General features: G+C 35.0%; 1 protein-coding gene across 6 annotated transcripts in view; it reads right to left on the bottom strand.

Moving 5' to 3' along the window:
- SOX6 (SRY (sex determining region Y)-box 6) overlaps positions 1-18,128 on the bottom strand; it is a 375,092-nt gene that overhangs the window by 158,868 nt on the left and 198,096 nt on the right. For all 6 annotated transcript variants that reach the window (XM_009328553.1, XM_009328554.1, XM_009328559.1 and 3 more), the window contains one exon: positions 17,313-17,402. In XM_009328553.1, coding sequence (XP_009326828.1) covers positions 17,313-17,402 — 90 coding nt within the window. The remainder of the gene's footprint in view (positions 1-17,312; positions 17,403-18,128) is intronic.

Below are 18,128 nucleotides of genomic sequence, written 5' to 3'. Positions count from 1 at the left end.
AGAACACACATTAAACACAAAAAACAATAGCAGGCCAATGTTATGTCTTCCTCAAGGAGATGAGAAAGTCATGAAAGTGTTTTAAAGTTAAATCCTATAACTTTTCTTATTTGCAAGGGCTGTACAACTAACTCCAATGCAATAGCCCTATCATGCTTTAAGTTCTCACATAGCAAACCGGGGGAAATCTCATAGGGAAATGGAGATATGCAAAGTTTTTCCTTCTGAAGATGGGACACAAGTACTAAATATCAGAAAAAACAAGTCCCTCAATAACAATGATGTTCACAGTGCTGTAGCTTCTTCATTACACTGGAATTAACAACTCAGCAGGCCTAATTCTCTCTTCACATTACTTACACATACATGTAGAACCAGAAACTTCAGTAGAAATATCCTTTATTTACAACAGTATGAGAACTGATCCCCATGTTCCCATAAAGGGTAAGTGAAGCCAGTTGTTCACCTTCCCTATTATTTTATCTCTGAACTGGACGCAAAATGCATGGATTCTTTCATCAGCTTTGGCTGAATTTTGTAATTGTCAGAGGATCAACAGCAGACATGTCAAATAGAAGTGCAAAATATCTCATCACTGAACATTATGGAATAACATTTTTAATGACATTCTATCTCTCAGTTTCTACAAAACTCACTATATTAGGTATGTAGAAATGTTAGTAAAGAAGCTTTTACATATATATATTCTATAGCACCATCCTGGTTTTAGGTCTGAGACTGCTTTGTCCTGACAGCATCATTTGATGCACAAAACTGTACATAGTATTAGAAATTTTAAATGCACTTTCTTATTAAATTCTTACCTCTCTCCATGAGCAGCTTATAGCTTAATGTGAAACTATAGATGTGAAACTGAGAATGAGGTGCTTACAAATACTGCCCCACCTCTCACACCAGCTTCAGAGGGATTCCAACACAATGGTATTTTGTCCTAAACATTATTTTGCTTTCTGGATAATTCTTTCAATTTTTTTTTTCTCTTCTGACTCATAAAATTTACTCAACGGAGTTCTGCTGCACTAGTAGTGTCACTATATCTTAATTTAGTTATGTTTTAGATGTTTGAAATCAATGGAAAAGCCCTACCCTTCATTTCCAGAAAATAAGAAAAATATCTTCTTTCTAGATGAACATTTGCACCCGTGCTTGATACAGAAGAACAGATGGTCTAACATATGAATGACAAGCCATCTCTAATACTCATATAAAACATTGCAGTAAAAAGTGTAAGAAAGATACTTTTTTGTAACTTCCTCTTTTAGATGTGAAATGATATTTTATTTTGCTTATATACAATCATAGGTAGTATCTTCTTTGGAATTACAATGTTAAATCACAATTGATGACAGTCTGGAATGAGTAGGATCTTATCAACCAACGCTAAAAGACTAGGAGTCTGCTGGAGAAAAAAATGTAAATGGGGAATTCAGGACTGATTTTGAAATTGCTCCATTTCATTGATTGTTATTTCATAACAGCGTACAGCTGGATAAAAATAATTTTGTTTCCATATTCAATTTTAACTTTAACAAGTGATTTCTGGGTACCATGATACTTTTCAAAATGAAACTTTTTTTTTTTATTATGTAAACATGATACAATGCTAAATTATCTATACAATTTTTCATTCTTTGTAAACTAGTATTTCTTCCTGTTGCAGTGCAAGGGCAAAAAGCACCTGTTTGGAAGGAAGAGCTCTCCAATTAAAACTTGTATCTTCAGTCTCAGGGATGAACTGAATATCTGTTCTATCTAGTTTTATTCTGGAAAGAGAATTGTGTAGGTATGTGCACAAAAATGACTGGAAGGAAGCTGAGTTTAGAGGAAGTTAGTTTAATATCTCATTTGATGAGTATAGCTCATATGAATTAGATGACATCAATTTCCCTATATAACAGGACTTATAGTTACTTCTGATTTCATTAGCTGATATTTGCCTTTCGTAAAAAAGTTCGTGATGTAAAAGAAGCTTTTGCTTGTTTGTTAAGTCTTCTCACATTGTCTAAACTATGGATTAATAATGAAAGATGAAAAAGAATCATGTTTTAATTAAGTTTTCCATTTTAAACAGCAAGCTACAGAAAAGGAGGTTTTTAATTTTTTTTTTCTGCTTTTTGTCACAGTATTTGCAGAAATAACATGATTATTCTCTTTAAATAGTAAGAAATACTTTTCACTGTCATGTCTATAAATACATACATGGGGTGATGGTAAGAAAACATGACAGTTGAAGTCCATACAACTTTTATGTGTACTCCTGCAGTTGTACATGTGCAAATCAGGTGAAAAAACGTATCACTGTGTCTTCCTGCAGGGCTAATCTAGTTTTAAGGAGGACGATGTGGTGCCTAATATTGAACCTGAGCATCTGTGTACTAGGAAGGTCTATGAGAACAAGAAGAGGAATTAACACTTTTCTCTGTGGGTGCAAGAAGGGAAGAGATCCTTTCCATAAGTGCCATTGCAGCTTTTTTATTTAAAGGCTAATCAATTTACATATTAGGATTCAATTATTGGAGTTCATTTGCCTTAAAGCTAACACTGAGGATCCCACTCCGAAACACTCTAGGAATCTTGCCTCTCTTCCTGTACTCAAAATTGTAACCCAAATGCATTTCTTCCACTGCATCTGGAATGCACAATATACACAGGAGAGGAGATGTGTTCCTGTGAAATGTACTCTGACTTATGATGTCTTGCAGTTACTTTTTATATCTTGTTAAATAAGTTACTTCCATGAGTTTTTAGTTAGTAGTTATTAGCTACACCACTCAGAAATGTCTAAATATAAATATGAGGAGTATTAGTACTGCAAGATTTATATACTTTAAATATAAATTTTAATTTTGATCTTAATTACATGTTCATCTTTCATGTCTTACAAATACAAACAAGTATATCAATGAAAAACTTATATTTGCCTCTGAAGATTTTTATTGCCTCTGGTGATAAGTAATGAAGAAGCAAAGTTTATTGCAAAACAAGGACATTAGCATAGCCTGTCTATCATGGAAGCTGTAAAGAAGAAACTTCCTACTTCATCTGAGAAGATACAATTTAGTCAAAAGCCTTTGATATGTATGGAAAAGAAACAACATTTTATACATTTAGAATGTGCCCACAGAAGTCAGTTGAAGGATTTACACTTCTTTCAGTGGGCTTTGAAACAGGTCCATTGATATGTTCATTAATAATGGCATTAGGTGGTCAAAATTGGCAGCTTCAGGCTTGTAAATCTGAATATTATTTTGAATTTCTTTCATAATCAAACAGTTATAAATTGAAAGTGCTACTTATCTGCTACACACAACCTAATAATCTGTAAAACCAATTCAGCAGAGCATATTAATGCTACAAATATGAATTATCTTATGTCTTTTGAAATAATCACAACCTCACTGTATGGGTATGAGAAACAAAAACCAAACAAGTAAACTATGCTTGTTGTTCTCTCAAGGTTTATTTTATAAATAAATAAATATATAGAACACATTCCAGAACAAATTAGAATTCTATGACAAGCTTGTTGTGCTCCTATGAAATATGCTACAGAATTATCAGTCAAGTTTTCTATTGCAGAAAAACCTCCTAAATCACATTAACCAGAGCACAAAGAGGTGGCCTACATTTGCAGACTGAAGTTCCACACATATTCTAAGACTGTTCTGGTATAATTATACTCTAACCACAAGCACGAGTATGTTTAGCCAGATGTTTCTTAGAAGCGACTAAAAGTACAGTTGGAAATTTTCTTAATTCAATTTATTTGTATACCTAGTTGGTCACAAACCAAAACATTTCACACAGCCCTTCACTACAGAATCACTGGTAATGAAATTCTTCACAGTCCCAAAACAGAGAGTGGTATCATGGGTTTTTTTGTGCTTATATAGGTATTCTACCACTCAAACAGGATCACTCAGAATGAAAACATAAACACTGCCTATTCAAAAGACTTAATATAACTTAATATTCAAAGGCCTGAACTGAGGCACAACTTTAAGCACAGTCTAAAGATAATTCAGAACAAATCTTGAAGCACTGGGAGCATGTAGGAAACACACCAAGAGTTTTTGGATTCCGTTATAACAGCATTCTAATTCAATATATTATAAACAGACCGGGGACATATTTAAGAAATCAGGATCCCCTAATTGTTCTTCTCTCCTTAAGACAATAGAACACTGTCCAAGTTGCATTTTCATTATTTTATTTCTACAGTGACTACAGTTTCATCATTATTTTTCCTTCATAACAAGACACTAAAACTAAAACCACAAATGAAGAAGAAGCAGGAGCAGGGAAAACAGATTTCTACTGAGACTTCTCTCAATTGGTTCTGAAAGTTAATCACCTTCCTTTTAAGCATCCTATTAAAAAATGAGCTATATCTGGAACAACATACCTATTGCAACTTGATGCAATATTTCTGACGTATTTCTCAGAAGTTACATCAGTGTAACTGTGATGCTGAGATACTGCCCACTAAGATGAAGGCTAATTGTGACTGCAAAATAATTTTGCAGTTAAGCAATGTATTTTATGGTCATTTCCTCTCTATGAATTTTAAATATACATCAAAATTTCAAGCTGTCTGCATCTGTAAAGATCTCGGGTATTTTTCCAAGGGGTTTCTTAGGTGTAGGTGTCCCTGGGCCAGTTTTTTTAAAGGGATTTAGTACTCTTACTATTGCAGTTAGATCTGTGGCCATGTTTTAAAAAAATATGTTAAGTAGCTGACACCCATTGACTCAGATGACATCTTACATTATTTTTAAAAATGAGATGCATGTGTCTGAATCACATAACATCACCTTAAAAGTTTTGAGTTAATTTTCATCTGAGGTGGTTCTTCACACAGTGAACACTACAGCCATAGAATAACTTCCTAAAAGATGCTGTGGGCTCAAAAGTTTTATATAGGCTCAAGGGGAGACTGGACAAGTATTTGGAAGGGGGGAAGAGAGATCTAATTGGCAGATACAAAATAAACAAACCACATCAGGGTCAGCAAATCCCTGGAACTGAAAATAGTCAGAGCCTGGGATAATGTTAGTCTGAAAGTATATGCTTTCCACATTCTTGTTCATGTGTGTCCACTTATGATTACTGCTGGAGTCAAATGGATGTTTGGCTGTTTTTTCCTCAAAACCAAAGATTTCCTTTCCATTTTTTCTCTGAGTTCTTGGGTAGCAACTTTAGCCTTTCAGACACAGTATTTGATGATTTTTTATTAAGACTCATTTTCCCTGTATGGGAATTCATACCTATGGGTCAACCAACTGTCTTTCCTTAACATGAAAGCAGTTTCATTTACTTTTCTGATGTGCAACACCAGCTAGCGGACATGAGAACCTGGATCTGTGTGAAGGTGTATATACACAGGCTTAGGGCTGACATGTTTCAGTCAAAACCTTAAGTTGCTCACTTTGAGTTTCACATAGGTAATAACCTTAGCACAGAAAAGGTTTTCAACTGCACCCTTACAGCTAAATTCTAACATATAACCATCAATACATTATGTTATCATCATAATTTCAGGGTATCAGAATAAACACGGTCATAAATGGAAATATTGTTGAAGAACTGCTGAAGGACGTGGGGCATTTAGATATCACTTCCTAGATCTCAGTAGCACTTTGGTAACTTAAAAGTAGCAAGGACTGCATTCACTTACAAATTTTCAAATTCCTCCTTGGACCTCTTCCATTATTGGCTTGATATGTAATAGCAAAAATGTGATTTTTCTGCTCTTGTGCACGTTACATGTTCTGCATTTAGGGGACATCAGCAGCTTGGAGTAAAGCTAAGCTTCCAGTAAGCTTTCAGTTATACCATGGACTCAATGTATACAGACAAAAGTCCATATAAGATGACCAGCGTGCATAAGAACGAATACTAATCTGACATGTGAAAACAATACAGAAAATGCATTTATAAGGCAACACTCACACACACTCATTTACGTTTATTTCCCTAAGTAAAAATCTTTTTTTTTTTTTTTTTTGCAAACTCAAGTACTCGGTATTGCTTTAGGTATTAATTCAGTTTATATACTTTAAGAGGAGTGACTTTCTCAGTTGCTTAACCAACTGCACAACTCTATGCCTGCTATGGCATAGCTAACACTGACAAAAAGAGAGCACTACTGTAAAAGCCTGAATAGGTATGCATGGCAAAAGCATTACCTAGTTTACCAACTAACCTTCTAATTCTCACAGTATCATTTAAGCATTTCCTATCTTCTAGCTGTCAGTCAAGAACATTAAACAAATATCATATATCTTGAGTTCATGAACAGATAACAAACTCTTTGGCATGTTAGTTTTGTTTAAGAAAAAAAAACAACACCCCTCTCAGACATATATCTTGAGTTCATGAACAACAGATAACAAACTCTTTGGCATGTTAGTTTTGTTTAAGAAAAAAAAACAACACCCCTCTCAGAGGTTGTTAAGGACCATCACAGAAACTGTGTCTATAAAAGTTACCGTTTCGGACAGCAGTCGCGGTCTCAGCCCTGGCATTGGTGATGCCAGCTGGTCTATAGGATCTGACTTTGATCAGTGACGAGCTGGAACTGTTGGAGTGGGCCTATTGCTAGGAACACTCTTCTCCTTTCTGAAGACTATTTCATTAAAACAAGTTAAACAACTTTCATTTTCATTACATGAATCTTCAGTTTTCCCTCACTTCCAAATTTGACCTTTATATTAATTTCTATGCATTTAATGCATTCAAACATTTTACACAGGCATAGCTGTCATAATGTAAATTTCTTACAGCAGATTCAGCTGACGTGCCATTAACACCTATATTTTGTCACGGGTGATTTGCTGATTAGCACCATAGCCCTTTTCAGTAGTTATAACTAGAATTCAGAAAAGTGTTTTTCTCAGTGTTTGTTAGCGCAATACACATGGAAGGGAACAGGAAGAGGCGAAGTGAGAGAAGAGACTTACCTACCTATGAAGTTAACTAAACTTTAGCTATGTGTGGAGACTGACTATGGTTTTTCCAGGTTAGCAGACAGAGAATTCTCACTATGGCCTGCTCACAGCCAGTTTTTAGCACCAAGTGTTCATATTTGTCTGATGGTGGGATATGTTATCTGAGAGTATGCAGAGAGACCCAAAGTGCCTTTGTCAATCGCTGTTATCTTGAAAAGTGGCAGACCGTAACCTGATAGGCTAAAGTATTTCTTTTTAGAAAAATCCTTACATTTCCGAAGAAGTGGGCACCCTCATCTCTGGCTGAAGTCTGAGAGACCCAAAATTACACTGTAAGACCCTTGGGAGGTGAAGAAAACAACAACAAAATAGTGAAGAGGGTTAATTAATTTACAAATACATCCTGAAGTAGGAACACTCTATTCACGACAGCCCCTAAAAGAAAATCCACAGTCATCCAGTGACTATTGCAGAATCTCAACAATACATAGGCAAATGGATCCTGGCACCAGAGTAAAGCAGCGAAGGTAAAAAGAAGTTCTTTCAGTTACAATTAAAAGGAACTCTGATTCTTAATGAATCTGAAAAAACAAACCACAAAACAGTTATGCCCATTTCATTTTCTTTACCTTTCCTAGTAAACCTCTGTTTGTATTCCTTTGATGTTACCAATCAAAACTTGAAGTCTCTGTAAGCTTTCCCACATTTAGAAAAACTTAAGTTGTACAAACCTACATAAAATGTCTGTATACACTACACTGACTTTCGAAATCGTGCAACTTGAGTACACCACCCGCATTTTAACAGTAGGTTTTGTTTTAGTATCTGTAATACGACTGTATTCCAGCTTCCAGAGAGAACTACAATTGTCTAGGAAACAGTAACATCAATCCCATAACTAAATTCCAAAGTATGGTGAACCTTGTCTATAAATAATTTTCTGATCTTAGGGCTTAGAACTGTGATCTTATTTCAACAGAACACATTAGGGGCATATATCAATCTACAGTATTTCCAAGTCAAAACAAATGCAAAAGATGTATCTTCACATATAGTAGTATGTTTAAAAATGTCGGAAATGTCAACCGCTTACATACTTTCATATTATCCCTAATTAATACAAATTGCATTTAATTTCACATTTAGTAAAACATATTGCTGCCCAAAATAAGGACTATAATTTTTATCAGTAATTATTATTACTGATGTATCAACACAATTATTTAAATTCAATGTATATAGAGGCAGAATCCATGCAAGCATTTACAGTTTTTGTTCCCTCTGTGCTTCTTCCCTAATTTTTGTGGCTTGGAGCTCCTCCAGATGCTGTCTCTGACTTTGTGGTTTTGTATTTGAGATCCCATCTCCTGATTCATAGCATTCCTTGATTGACAAACAGATTCAGATATGAAAACAAACAGTTACCTGTATATAATCTGTTTCTGACAGCTGCACTGCTAAGTTTTCCATTTGTGGTGAACCTACTGTTTCAGATTTTACCCATTTCTTGGGTCTCTGAGTCACTGTGTTTACTGAGCTATTCAGTAACTGGTGACATATGTGATCTCCACACTGCAAGCTGCACTTCAGATTCAGAGGATTTTCCTTTTTTCCCTCCCCCTTCATAAACTAAATTATTTAAAAAACAACACAGGGTTTTGTATTTCTAAACTGATGTGCTTCCTAATTGAATGCAGAACACTTTCAAACTATTTTCCATTAGAGGCCCATTTTTTTCTGATTTTAATGCACAGTATAATACCTTCATTGGTAGATTAAAATTGTTTGACTAGAAGTAAAACCTATTATTATATGCTTTTTTAGCGGTTTTGTCTTGTATAATGTAGGATGAATTATGTAAAACGTACCAAACAGGATACTCTACAAGCTGCTACTTGCATGCTGCAAACAATCACAGTTTCACTGATAGACTGGGACTTAGCATCTTAAAATTCCTGTGGAAATCAAGTGCATTTTAAGTATTGGGTTTGATTATTTAATCAGACAACTTGCATTTTGCCCTGGCTAATTTGGAAGGCTGATAATATTTTACTCATAAAATAATTGTGCACCTGTTGTGATGGAAACCTATTCAAACAAATCTTAATAGACATGAGGATTCATTCCCAACATGAGTGTGTTAGCCTGTCATTACTGCTATCTACGGGGCAACGAATTTTAAACAGCTATTGAGCAGGTCTCAGCTTAATCTTGTATAACTTAAAGAACATTTATGACAACGTGACTAACATTAAACTTTGTTAATTCATATCAATACAGACCAAGGTAAATATTAGGATATGTGGGTCAAACTAACAGTAATTTAAAGAAAAAAGGGTAAGAAAAAATATGTATATAATAACAGGATTTCAGTGTGAGAGCTAATGACAAAGAACCACTTCTGACCAAGCTGCCTGGGTATAAATCTATTAATTTTATTAACACAGAGGGTAATACCTACGATGAACTCATGGAATCAGGGCAGGCTATGTCCTTAATAGATTTCTATTTCTGTTTCCTCTGTTCAAACAAATTTCCTATAGAAACTGTTTCAATATAGCACTCTCAATTTGCTTCACAATTCGTAGATTCATATTAATTGATGAGACTTCATCTTTTTAGTTTTTTTGAAAATCTTCTCTATTGGCAAATCATGCCAGAACTAAAAAAAAGTTGGAGGGAGTGGAAAAGAGAGAAATTATTTACTTTAATCCAAAGTAAATACTTGGGGGAGAGACAGAAGGGAGACAGTGGATTGAGACCAATTCACTCACCAAGTAAGAGGGCGGTATCATGAATGACCTGATTGGAGCAAGGGGATCCTGATTAGCCTGAAATCACTTTAATGTTGGCAGGAGGAGGTGAAAACAAGGAAAATGAGCTCAGTTTGGCTAGATCTGCCCTTCGGCAGAAAACTGTCAGATGTGATTGGTCAGATCTGAAGTGAGGTGACACAGACAAATCAAGACCTCTTGAAAAAAATACTGATAGTTAACCTCTTCCAAAGGGTCAACTTGTTTAGAGAGGACAAGGACAACCCTTCTTGTATTTCTTCTTCTATTCCTCATTGAGCTTAGGCTTTTGAGGCAGTGGCTGTGTCAGGTTGCACATTATGTTCTTGCTATTCTCAGTTGCATGTGAGTTTCCCAAATGTGCTCATACTTCATTTTTTCTGAGTACTAATGCTATGTTCCTTAAGTTTTACAGATGACATTTCTGAGCCACCTCTGGGTCCACCGTTTGTAAGTTCCCAGTAAGGTGTTTTCACATATCTCTTAAGAAAAAAATCTGATTTCTTTTATATCATCAGGATGCTCTCATTACCACACAACATCCACACATCAAGACCCCACTTCAAGACAGACTCCTATTCAGAAAGGGAGTTTAAAACCAACTGAGGCGAAAAGGATTGACACAAAGGTTCTCATCAATAGGTGCCAAAGTTTGATGTTGCTCAGAATAGGGATATTTTGTGCAAAAGGTTTCTTTCCAAATTAACTGCAAAGAAGGGTTATGACAGTGACCAAAGTGCAGAACAACTTTCATATAAGGAATACATAAATATATTTTTACTTTTCAACCTGGAGAAGAGACAACTGAATGTGGTGTAACAGAGAAGATGAACAGGGAACAACCATTCCCTGTCCATTATAATACAAGATCTAGGGGACACCTACAAGGTACTAGGTTAAAATATACAGCATATTGTTAACTGCTGAGCTTATCCCCACCCCCACAGACTTTCCAGCTGTCTATTAAAGGGTTCAAAAGTTATTGGACATGTTCATAGATGATAATTCTATCAAGGGCCATTAAACCCAAATGTACCACCTTTGAATCAAGAAGCCCATTAATCATATTTCATGGGAAATTGGAAGAGTATATTGAGGAAATATTACTGTATGCTTGCCCTTTCCTTATACCCTTCCCCAGGTTGTTCAGTATCCTTAGACAATTGTACTGACACAGTTCCAAAGAACACAGCATATAAGTGAGCTGCCCCATTGATTTCGGTGTAGTACAGAGTTCATATATTTAGTCCTGAATTGTTAAGCTTAGAAACATACACTGGTAAGGTAAAAAAATATATGTGATTGCATGTCACAGACATATGTGATTGCAGTAAGTAACAAATTCACTGTGTGCCTGGAAATATACTGTATAAGTCCTGGTTGATATTATTTATAAAATATTATTTATAAAATAATATTCATTTATTTATAAAATTTATTCAACAATATGGAGAACTTGATTTATATGAAAGGTTGATTACAATTTGTAGTTGTGAAGTTTGAAGAACTAGAAACAGTAATAGTCATTAACTTTTAACATTAGAAGCAGGCACGATTGTGATAGGTGCCACTAAAATATGACCCTCTGACCAAGAGCAACAAAAATGTTTACTATTTTTTTCTTTTTTTTGTGCTAAGTACAGCTTCAATGCTGCCAAGACTTACATAATTTAAATAATAGCACTGTATACAGTGAGCAGTCCCGTTCATTTCCACAGAACTACCCTCTGTCTCTACAGTTTGGGGTATGTCTATTTAAATCCAGAATCTGGAGAAAAGTATTTCACATCAAAAAAAGCCAAGATGACATAAGACCATATAGTTTAATCTAGTTCACACTAGTGATTAGTCTAACTAATTATATCAGTATCTTAATCATAACAAATAGATACAATGGGTCACGGTAAGTTTAACCAAAATATTTTTATTTTGGAATTCATTACCTTCTTCAGGCAAATCAGACTAAAGAGTATGCAAACATTAACTGTTGAAAGTGCTTATGAAATATTCAGTCATTCAAATATCAAGGTACCACTTAATTTAGAAGGTCAGCTTAGACCTGGAAATGTAGCCTTTGTAACACATTGCACAAAATGCCAATGACTTGAGAAACGGCAAAACAAAAATATATCTCTGATTTGGAGAGCTACAACATAAAGCTAAACATGTCACTTCATTGGATCATGGTAATAAAATACATTATGAGAAACCTTTATAGCCTGTGGTATATTTCTAATCAGGACCAATTTCTTAAGGATTTGGGTGTAGGGGTTCTGGGTTGCGTTGTTTTGTTCTGTTTTGTTGGATGCTTTCATTGGTTTCACTAATTGGAACCAGTTGATCCTTTTTCCTGTGTATTGATTTTTTAAATCCTAGTAGTTAACAATGATTCTAATGTATCATAACACTTTAGACCTTAATCATATAGTGGGGCTTTTGCTTGTAGCTTTTGTTTGAGTTTTAATTAAGAAGACCTTTTGTCTCAAAGCCTGAGCTGGGTTTTTAATTGCTAGTATGTATATCACACAGACTTCAAAAGAAATAAAATATGTTTATAACAGAGAGCACAAAGGAGAGCTTTGAAATGTCTATAGCCATACAAAGTGACATAGTAAAAAACCCTCTGAGTGCCTCTGTGATATAACACTTATATATATTTATTTATACATATTTATAAGGCAGACTGTTATATACCCTTAGAATTCATGAGAAAGAAATTTCAGCAATTATACTGAGAAATAATTACTGCAAATCTAGACTACAGTATTGGTCAGGGCTACAGGAAAACATCAGACTCATTTTCCTCAAAACGATCTTCACATTTGATATAGTGCATCAAGAAACACCCGGAAGCTTATCTGTGAAGACAAATTTTATAAAATGGAAGCAAAAATAGCATTTTAAAATGTTTTGTAAATCATGCATATTTTAAGAAAAAATTTAATTCACTGTAAAAACACAGAAACCATAACTTTCTCAAGGATTCATTCATGCAGAACTCTCTCCAAGACTATTCCAGAAATGGATAGTGTTAAATTACTAGATTCAAACAGTTGTGCCACAACTGTTCTCTTCCAGTCATTAATGCACACACAAAAAAATGCTCCTAGAAAACACCTCTGTCCATCTCTCCTGTGTTCTAATACCAGGGACAAATAGCATTTTCCACATTGTTTATAGTGTATCTTACAAGGAGACCATCAAGTGGGTGAAGTTGCTTTGTTTTACTAAATTCAACATTTCCTAGGAAACAGGCATGCTGCCTCCCACTTATCCAAATATTTTGAGGCCGTTAAATGTGTCCATGTCCCATGAAATAGAAGTTTTAGGCTCTTTTTAATAAAGAAGCAAATACAAAAAGGGAAGGAATAAGCACGGGAAACATAATGCAAACAGCCTTCTGTACTGGATAAAGCTATGGACATCAATCACTACCCTTCCCAAAACAGAGTATACTGTACAAAGACACATGTGACATTCAAGTCACAATGCCTATAAATATAGATAGTTCCAGTTGTAAACACCACCAATGGAAGCCAGAGAACTAACCTGCAACACAGTAGCCGGTGACCCAGGAGTCACTTTTCTATAAGACTGCTAGAGACCAATTCTGACCCTTTCACGGTAACACCATTGCTTAAGTTACTTAAAGACTGACCTTTCTTATTTGATCTTCAAAGACCCTGCATGCTGAGAAAGACCATTGCGGGCTAGTTCAGTAGGACAACTGCCTGATGCGTGCAAGACTATGCTATTCCAGAGATTTATATTTGGAACAGAAACAGAAAACTTAAAACAGACCCTGTATAGTGATAAATGATGCTACTCTGCCTAGCTGTGGCTGCTGAAGAAAAACTAGATAACTAAGCAACAGAAACACATGCAGCGAGGGAGGGTGAGGACAGAACTCAGTGCACCCAAATATCTGGAAATTTAGAAGAGAGTCCTGCGCCGCTTTGTTTATTCAAATACATGATAACAAAAATTAGAATAAAATGTATTTCCTGATCCTAATTTTTATACAAAAACCCAACACTGCTAAAGCCAGACATAAGCCTTAGAAATTGCTTGTATACCTTAAATAAGTGTATTTGCATGCACACACTGGCAAATAGCATACAATCAAATGATTTGCTTGGGCAGCTGTGGGGTTTTTTCCAGGTGAGCAGGTCATTTAACTCAGCTCAACTGCTTCATAGACCTTTGAAAATTTGACCTATGTGTTTCATTTATAAACATATCAAATGAACAAGCAGACTTATTTAACCACTGGAATTTGGCTACAAAGCATTCTGCCAAATGCTCCTCTGAGTTTCATGCAACCTCCCTGAAGTCAATGGCTTGCTTGGCTGGAATTCAAGGAAGAATCTGGACCATTATCAATAACTGAAATCCTAATAAAGAAACTCAGAAAAAGCAGTTTTACAAATGAAGCACACTAAGCAAGAGTAATTGTGAACAGGAACAATCCCACTTAGAGAAAAAATAAATGATTCACTGTTTGTTACTTTTGTATCGGTTTCTATTGTTTGAATTAATAGATGTAGTTTATAATTATATCTTGATTAACACTATTGTGTTCTAAATATAGAAGGTAAAGCAAGAAAATACCATTTTTATTTGTTTCTCTCAGCCAATTATCTTTTCTTCTCGTCTATGTGCTTCCCGAACATGAATAGAAACAGTTTGTGTCAGTGGTACATTTTTTTTTCTGCTTTCATCCTTTTTTCTGGCACTGATTCTTAGTGAACTGCCTTCCCACAACCAAGATGCTAGTCTTTCACTGAAGGGGGGAGGGCTGTAGTTGTGCAGACACAGAGGAAGAGTATGTGCTCAGGTTATCCTTAGCAAGAACAACGCCTTCCCTCTAAAATAAACAACTCCCAGTAACAGTCAGTGCAAAGAGCAGTTCCTCACAGGACCACACCTCACTTTCTTATAATCAAGATTTTTTTTCCCTAGTGACCTCATTTATTTATTTTTACTGCATTGCTTCATGTCTTTAAGTTAGGCTCTCAGTAATATGAGCAGAAAGTCTGCACAAAAGCCAAAAATATCAGCCAGTTAAATAAATTGGTTTAGAATCTAATGGAAATTAAGGAAAAAGATATTTGACCTCCCAAAGACAACACATTTTCAAAAGTAGTTCTCTCAGCATGCCCTGCCAGTTACCTAACTGGAAATTCATTCAGCACTATGAAAATGAACTTAATGATTTGGAAATCTACCACCTTGAACACTGAAAAGATTTTTTTTTAAAGTATGCTTCTTTGGCAGATTAAAAATTCTCTCTGGTTCCCCTATTTTGCTTTATTTCCTTCTTGTAATCTGGTTTTCATGCTGCCATGGGCTAGATTATTGGGTTGGTTTTTTTCTTTCTGAGATGATTGAAGGCATACAAATGCTAATATGAGTTAATACCAGGCTATTAGGTTGATAGCAATTTTATCAGCTAGGAGCTAATCAGTCTGGAGACAGCGGCTAGGCCACTGGCTTGGGAGCCCAAAGGAAAAGAGTCCTACTTCAGACCTGCCACTACTCCTGCTATGTAACTCTGCACCTTGTTTTCTTCTTCTATAAAATGACACTAATGTCTTTGTCAAGACGTTTCAATACTGTAAGCGTAAAGCACAACATAACAGCAACCATCATTCATCTTCCATGTTTGTGTATGCTTTTTTGTATTTTTGCCTGTTCATGAAAAATGTTAAATGCAGTTGCAGTAGCAAAGATTCAGTATTGCGTCTTGCTGGAAGTCAACTAGTAGCAGAGAGAAATGCTGCAGACATTAAGAACACTTAAGGATAGGTTACTAGGGATGAGTCACAGGAACTAAGTTGTGGAAACTAACTGAATGACTGTCAACACATAAATCTGGTGAGCCTAATTAGGTGGTGCTTTTTATACAGCTAATAGGCTATACCCGCAGAAAAGGTAGTTGAATGAGTTGAAAATTCTTCCAAATCTGAGTGAGAATGCTTTGTAGGTAGACGAGAAAAGGGTTAGGAGCAAGAACTCTACCCGTTCACTCTGCAGTGAATATACATACTAAGTAAATAGGGGGAATAACATAAATCCAGAAAAATAAACTTTTTTTTAATAAATGAAAGCTCAAGAAAAAGATTTTTATGCCATATAAAAGAATAAAGAACATTATTCTGCATTGTTAGAGATCCCACCTCTTTTAATTTTGATTCACTAATAGCATTCAAGTAGTTTCTATTTAAAGACTAAGTAGCTATATTGTGCAATTAATGGACAAACTAGCATTCAATGTTTTCCACACTATTAAGAGACAATACGGCTTTAAATAGAATGTGATTTCAAGACATAATTTTGTTGGATTTTATTACAGTCAATTTTAACATGTTCCTGTAAAACTGCATACTATATTTCTGCCACTGACATTACTGTAGGATTTCTTACCTGCCTAATATATAAGCATTGCCATAACTCTACCAAAAAAATCCAACAGGAGAATCCAACAGACTTTGGTCCTGAATCAGCTGAAGGAACCAGTTATAACTTACTTATTAAAAAGGGCTAATCTTTCACCTGGCTGTATAATAAAAAAATTGAACTACCTTAAGTTTCCCCAGTGGAAATGTAAAACCCTAAGCATCAACTTTCATCAAATAGTATCTTTCTCTTTTTTTTTTTTTTACACTAGTAAAGATTTATTAATATGATGCACATGATTCCTTGTTTCCGCATATTTGTCGTTGCTATTTAATAAAATTATACCAATGAAGAGAAATAAATCTTAGGTACCTTGTGTAATCCTCAAACATGCCTTATGACCCCTTCTCACAGCACAAAAAACCACCTTTTTAATTTGTTGCTTAATCAATAACACTGAATTTCTTCTCACTAGGAAAATCCATGGAAGAATTGATGGGTGGGGAAAAACACTTCGAGTTTTCTACATAGTACTTAATTGTCAAGAGAATTCCACTTTTACTAGATTGCTGGTTCAATACATCTTGGAAATACTGGAAAGTACTGTCTATATATGCAATAAAACTTGCACTAATTTCAGTAGGCCCCGAATTTCATCCAGAGCTGGTCTTTCTCTGCAGGAATAGCATGAATATAAACAAATATTTTTTTTCCCCCCAATTTTGAATCAAAGATTTAGAACTGTAATCACACAATCACCCCCTTGTATAGTCTGAAACCAGTTTCTACATGTAGTTTATGCAGCTGGGAAGAAACAGTACCAAGTACTAGTAACTCTATGTTTTCAAGATGTTTCTTCCTCTGGTCACAGAGATATACAGCTAATGTCAATGAACTAAGGTAACTAACCCTGTGTTTGGAATAACATCCTTGATACTGCCTATAACTGATTGTGACATACTCTATTTATTTGGCAGACGCATCCATCATCTCAAAGATAAACATTAAAAAATAGGGTGAGTTGACTGGAAAGAGGAAAGCACCCTCTATTTACGATTGTTATTTCTATTATTTTTTCTGAACTTTAAAAAATCCTCAATCCCCTTTTTAAAATATATGCAAACATTTAAAATTTGATCTAGTGAGATACCTTTAATTTCTCCAAGGAGATCACTCGTGTTTAATTTTTCCATCTTCTCCTTCCAGTCTTTAGAAAGTAGCTTTTCCATGCAGGATGAATCTATTTAAAAAAAAAAAAGAATTACCAAATATATTCTCACACATCAGGAAAACAGGTGCCACCTTCATTTTAAAACTCTTCTCCCTGTTCTACTTGGACCATAGTTTCAAAGGGAAATGAACTTGTAGCCAAACAGAGTTCTCATTTAACTGCATTTTAAATCCAAAGTAATTCCACCGAGGTTAATGGAGTTAATTGAAAGAAAAACTTCGTTCAGGATTTATGCATGCTAACTGCCAATTTACATGCATAGATTGCCAATGTATATACAAATTCTGTCTTTTTCATTTGAGAATGATTGTACACTCAAAATTATACATGAAGATTTAGAAGCTTTTTTTGGAAATTTGGCACACAGTGACATCTGAAACCCATTTTTATACCCATGTCAATGCAAAAGTTATTCATATAATGTCTCCATAGAATTCATAAAAGCACTCTACATATTGGATGTTCACAGTATCAGAAATTTTCTCAGTACACTATAAACAACATGCAATGATTAGAAGATATGCTTTCATAATTTGAAGTTCAGAATACATTTCAAATCTTTGCCCCAATCTGGGAGGCCTTCTGTAGGCAAAACTGTCACTGAAGTCATTACACTTAGGAGAAAGTAGAAGATTGGCCTTAGTAAGTTTCATATGATCCGTCCCCAATTCCACTAGAAAATTTCATATTGAGCATAACAGACTTCCATAAAATCTAAAGGTTTTTTCAGTTCCT

Source organism: Pygoscelis adeliae, unplaced genomic scaffold (assembly GCF_000699105.1).
Source record: "Pygoscelis adeliae isolate BGI_AS28 unplaced genomic scaffold, ASM69910v1 Scaffold166, whole genome shotgun sequence".
In the NCBI taxonomy this organism is placed as follows: Eukaryota; Metazoa; Chordata; class Aves; order Sphenisciformes; family Spheniscidae; genus Pygoscelis; species Pygoscelis adeliae.
The sequence above is the reverse complement of the archived record's forward strand: the minus strand, read 5'-3'. Positions and strand labels throughout refer to the sequence as shown.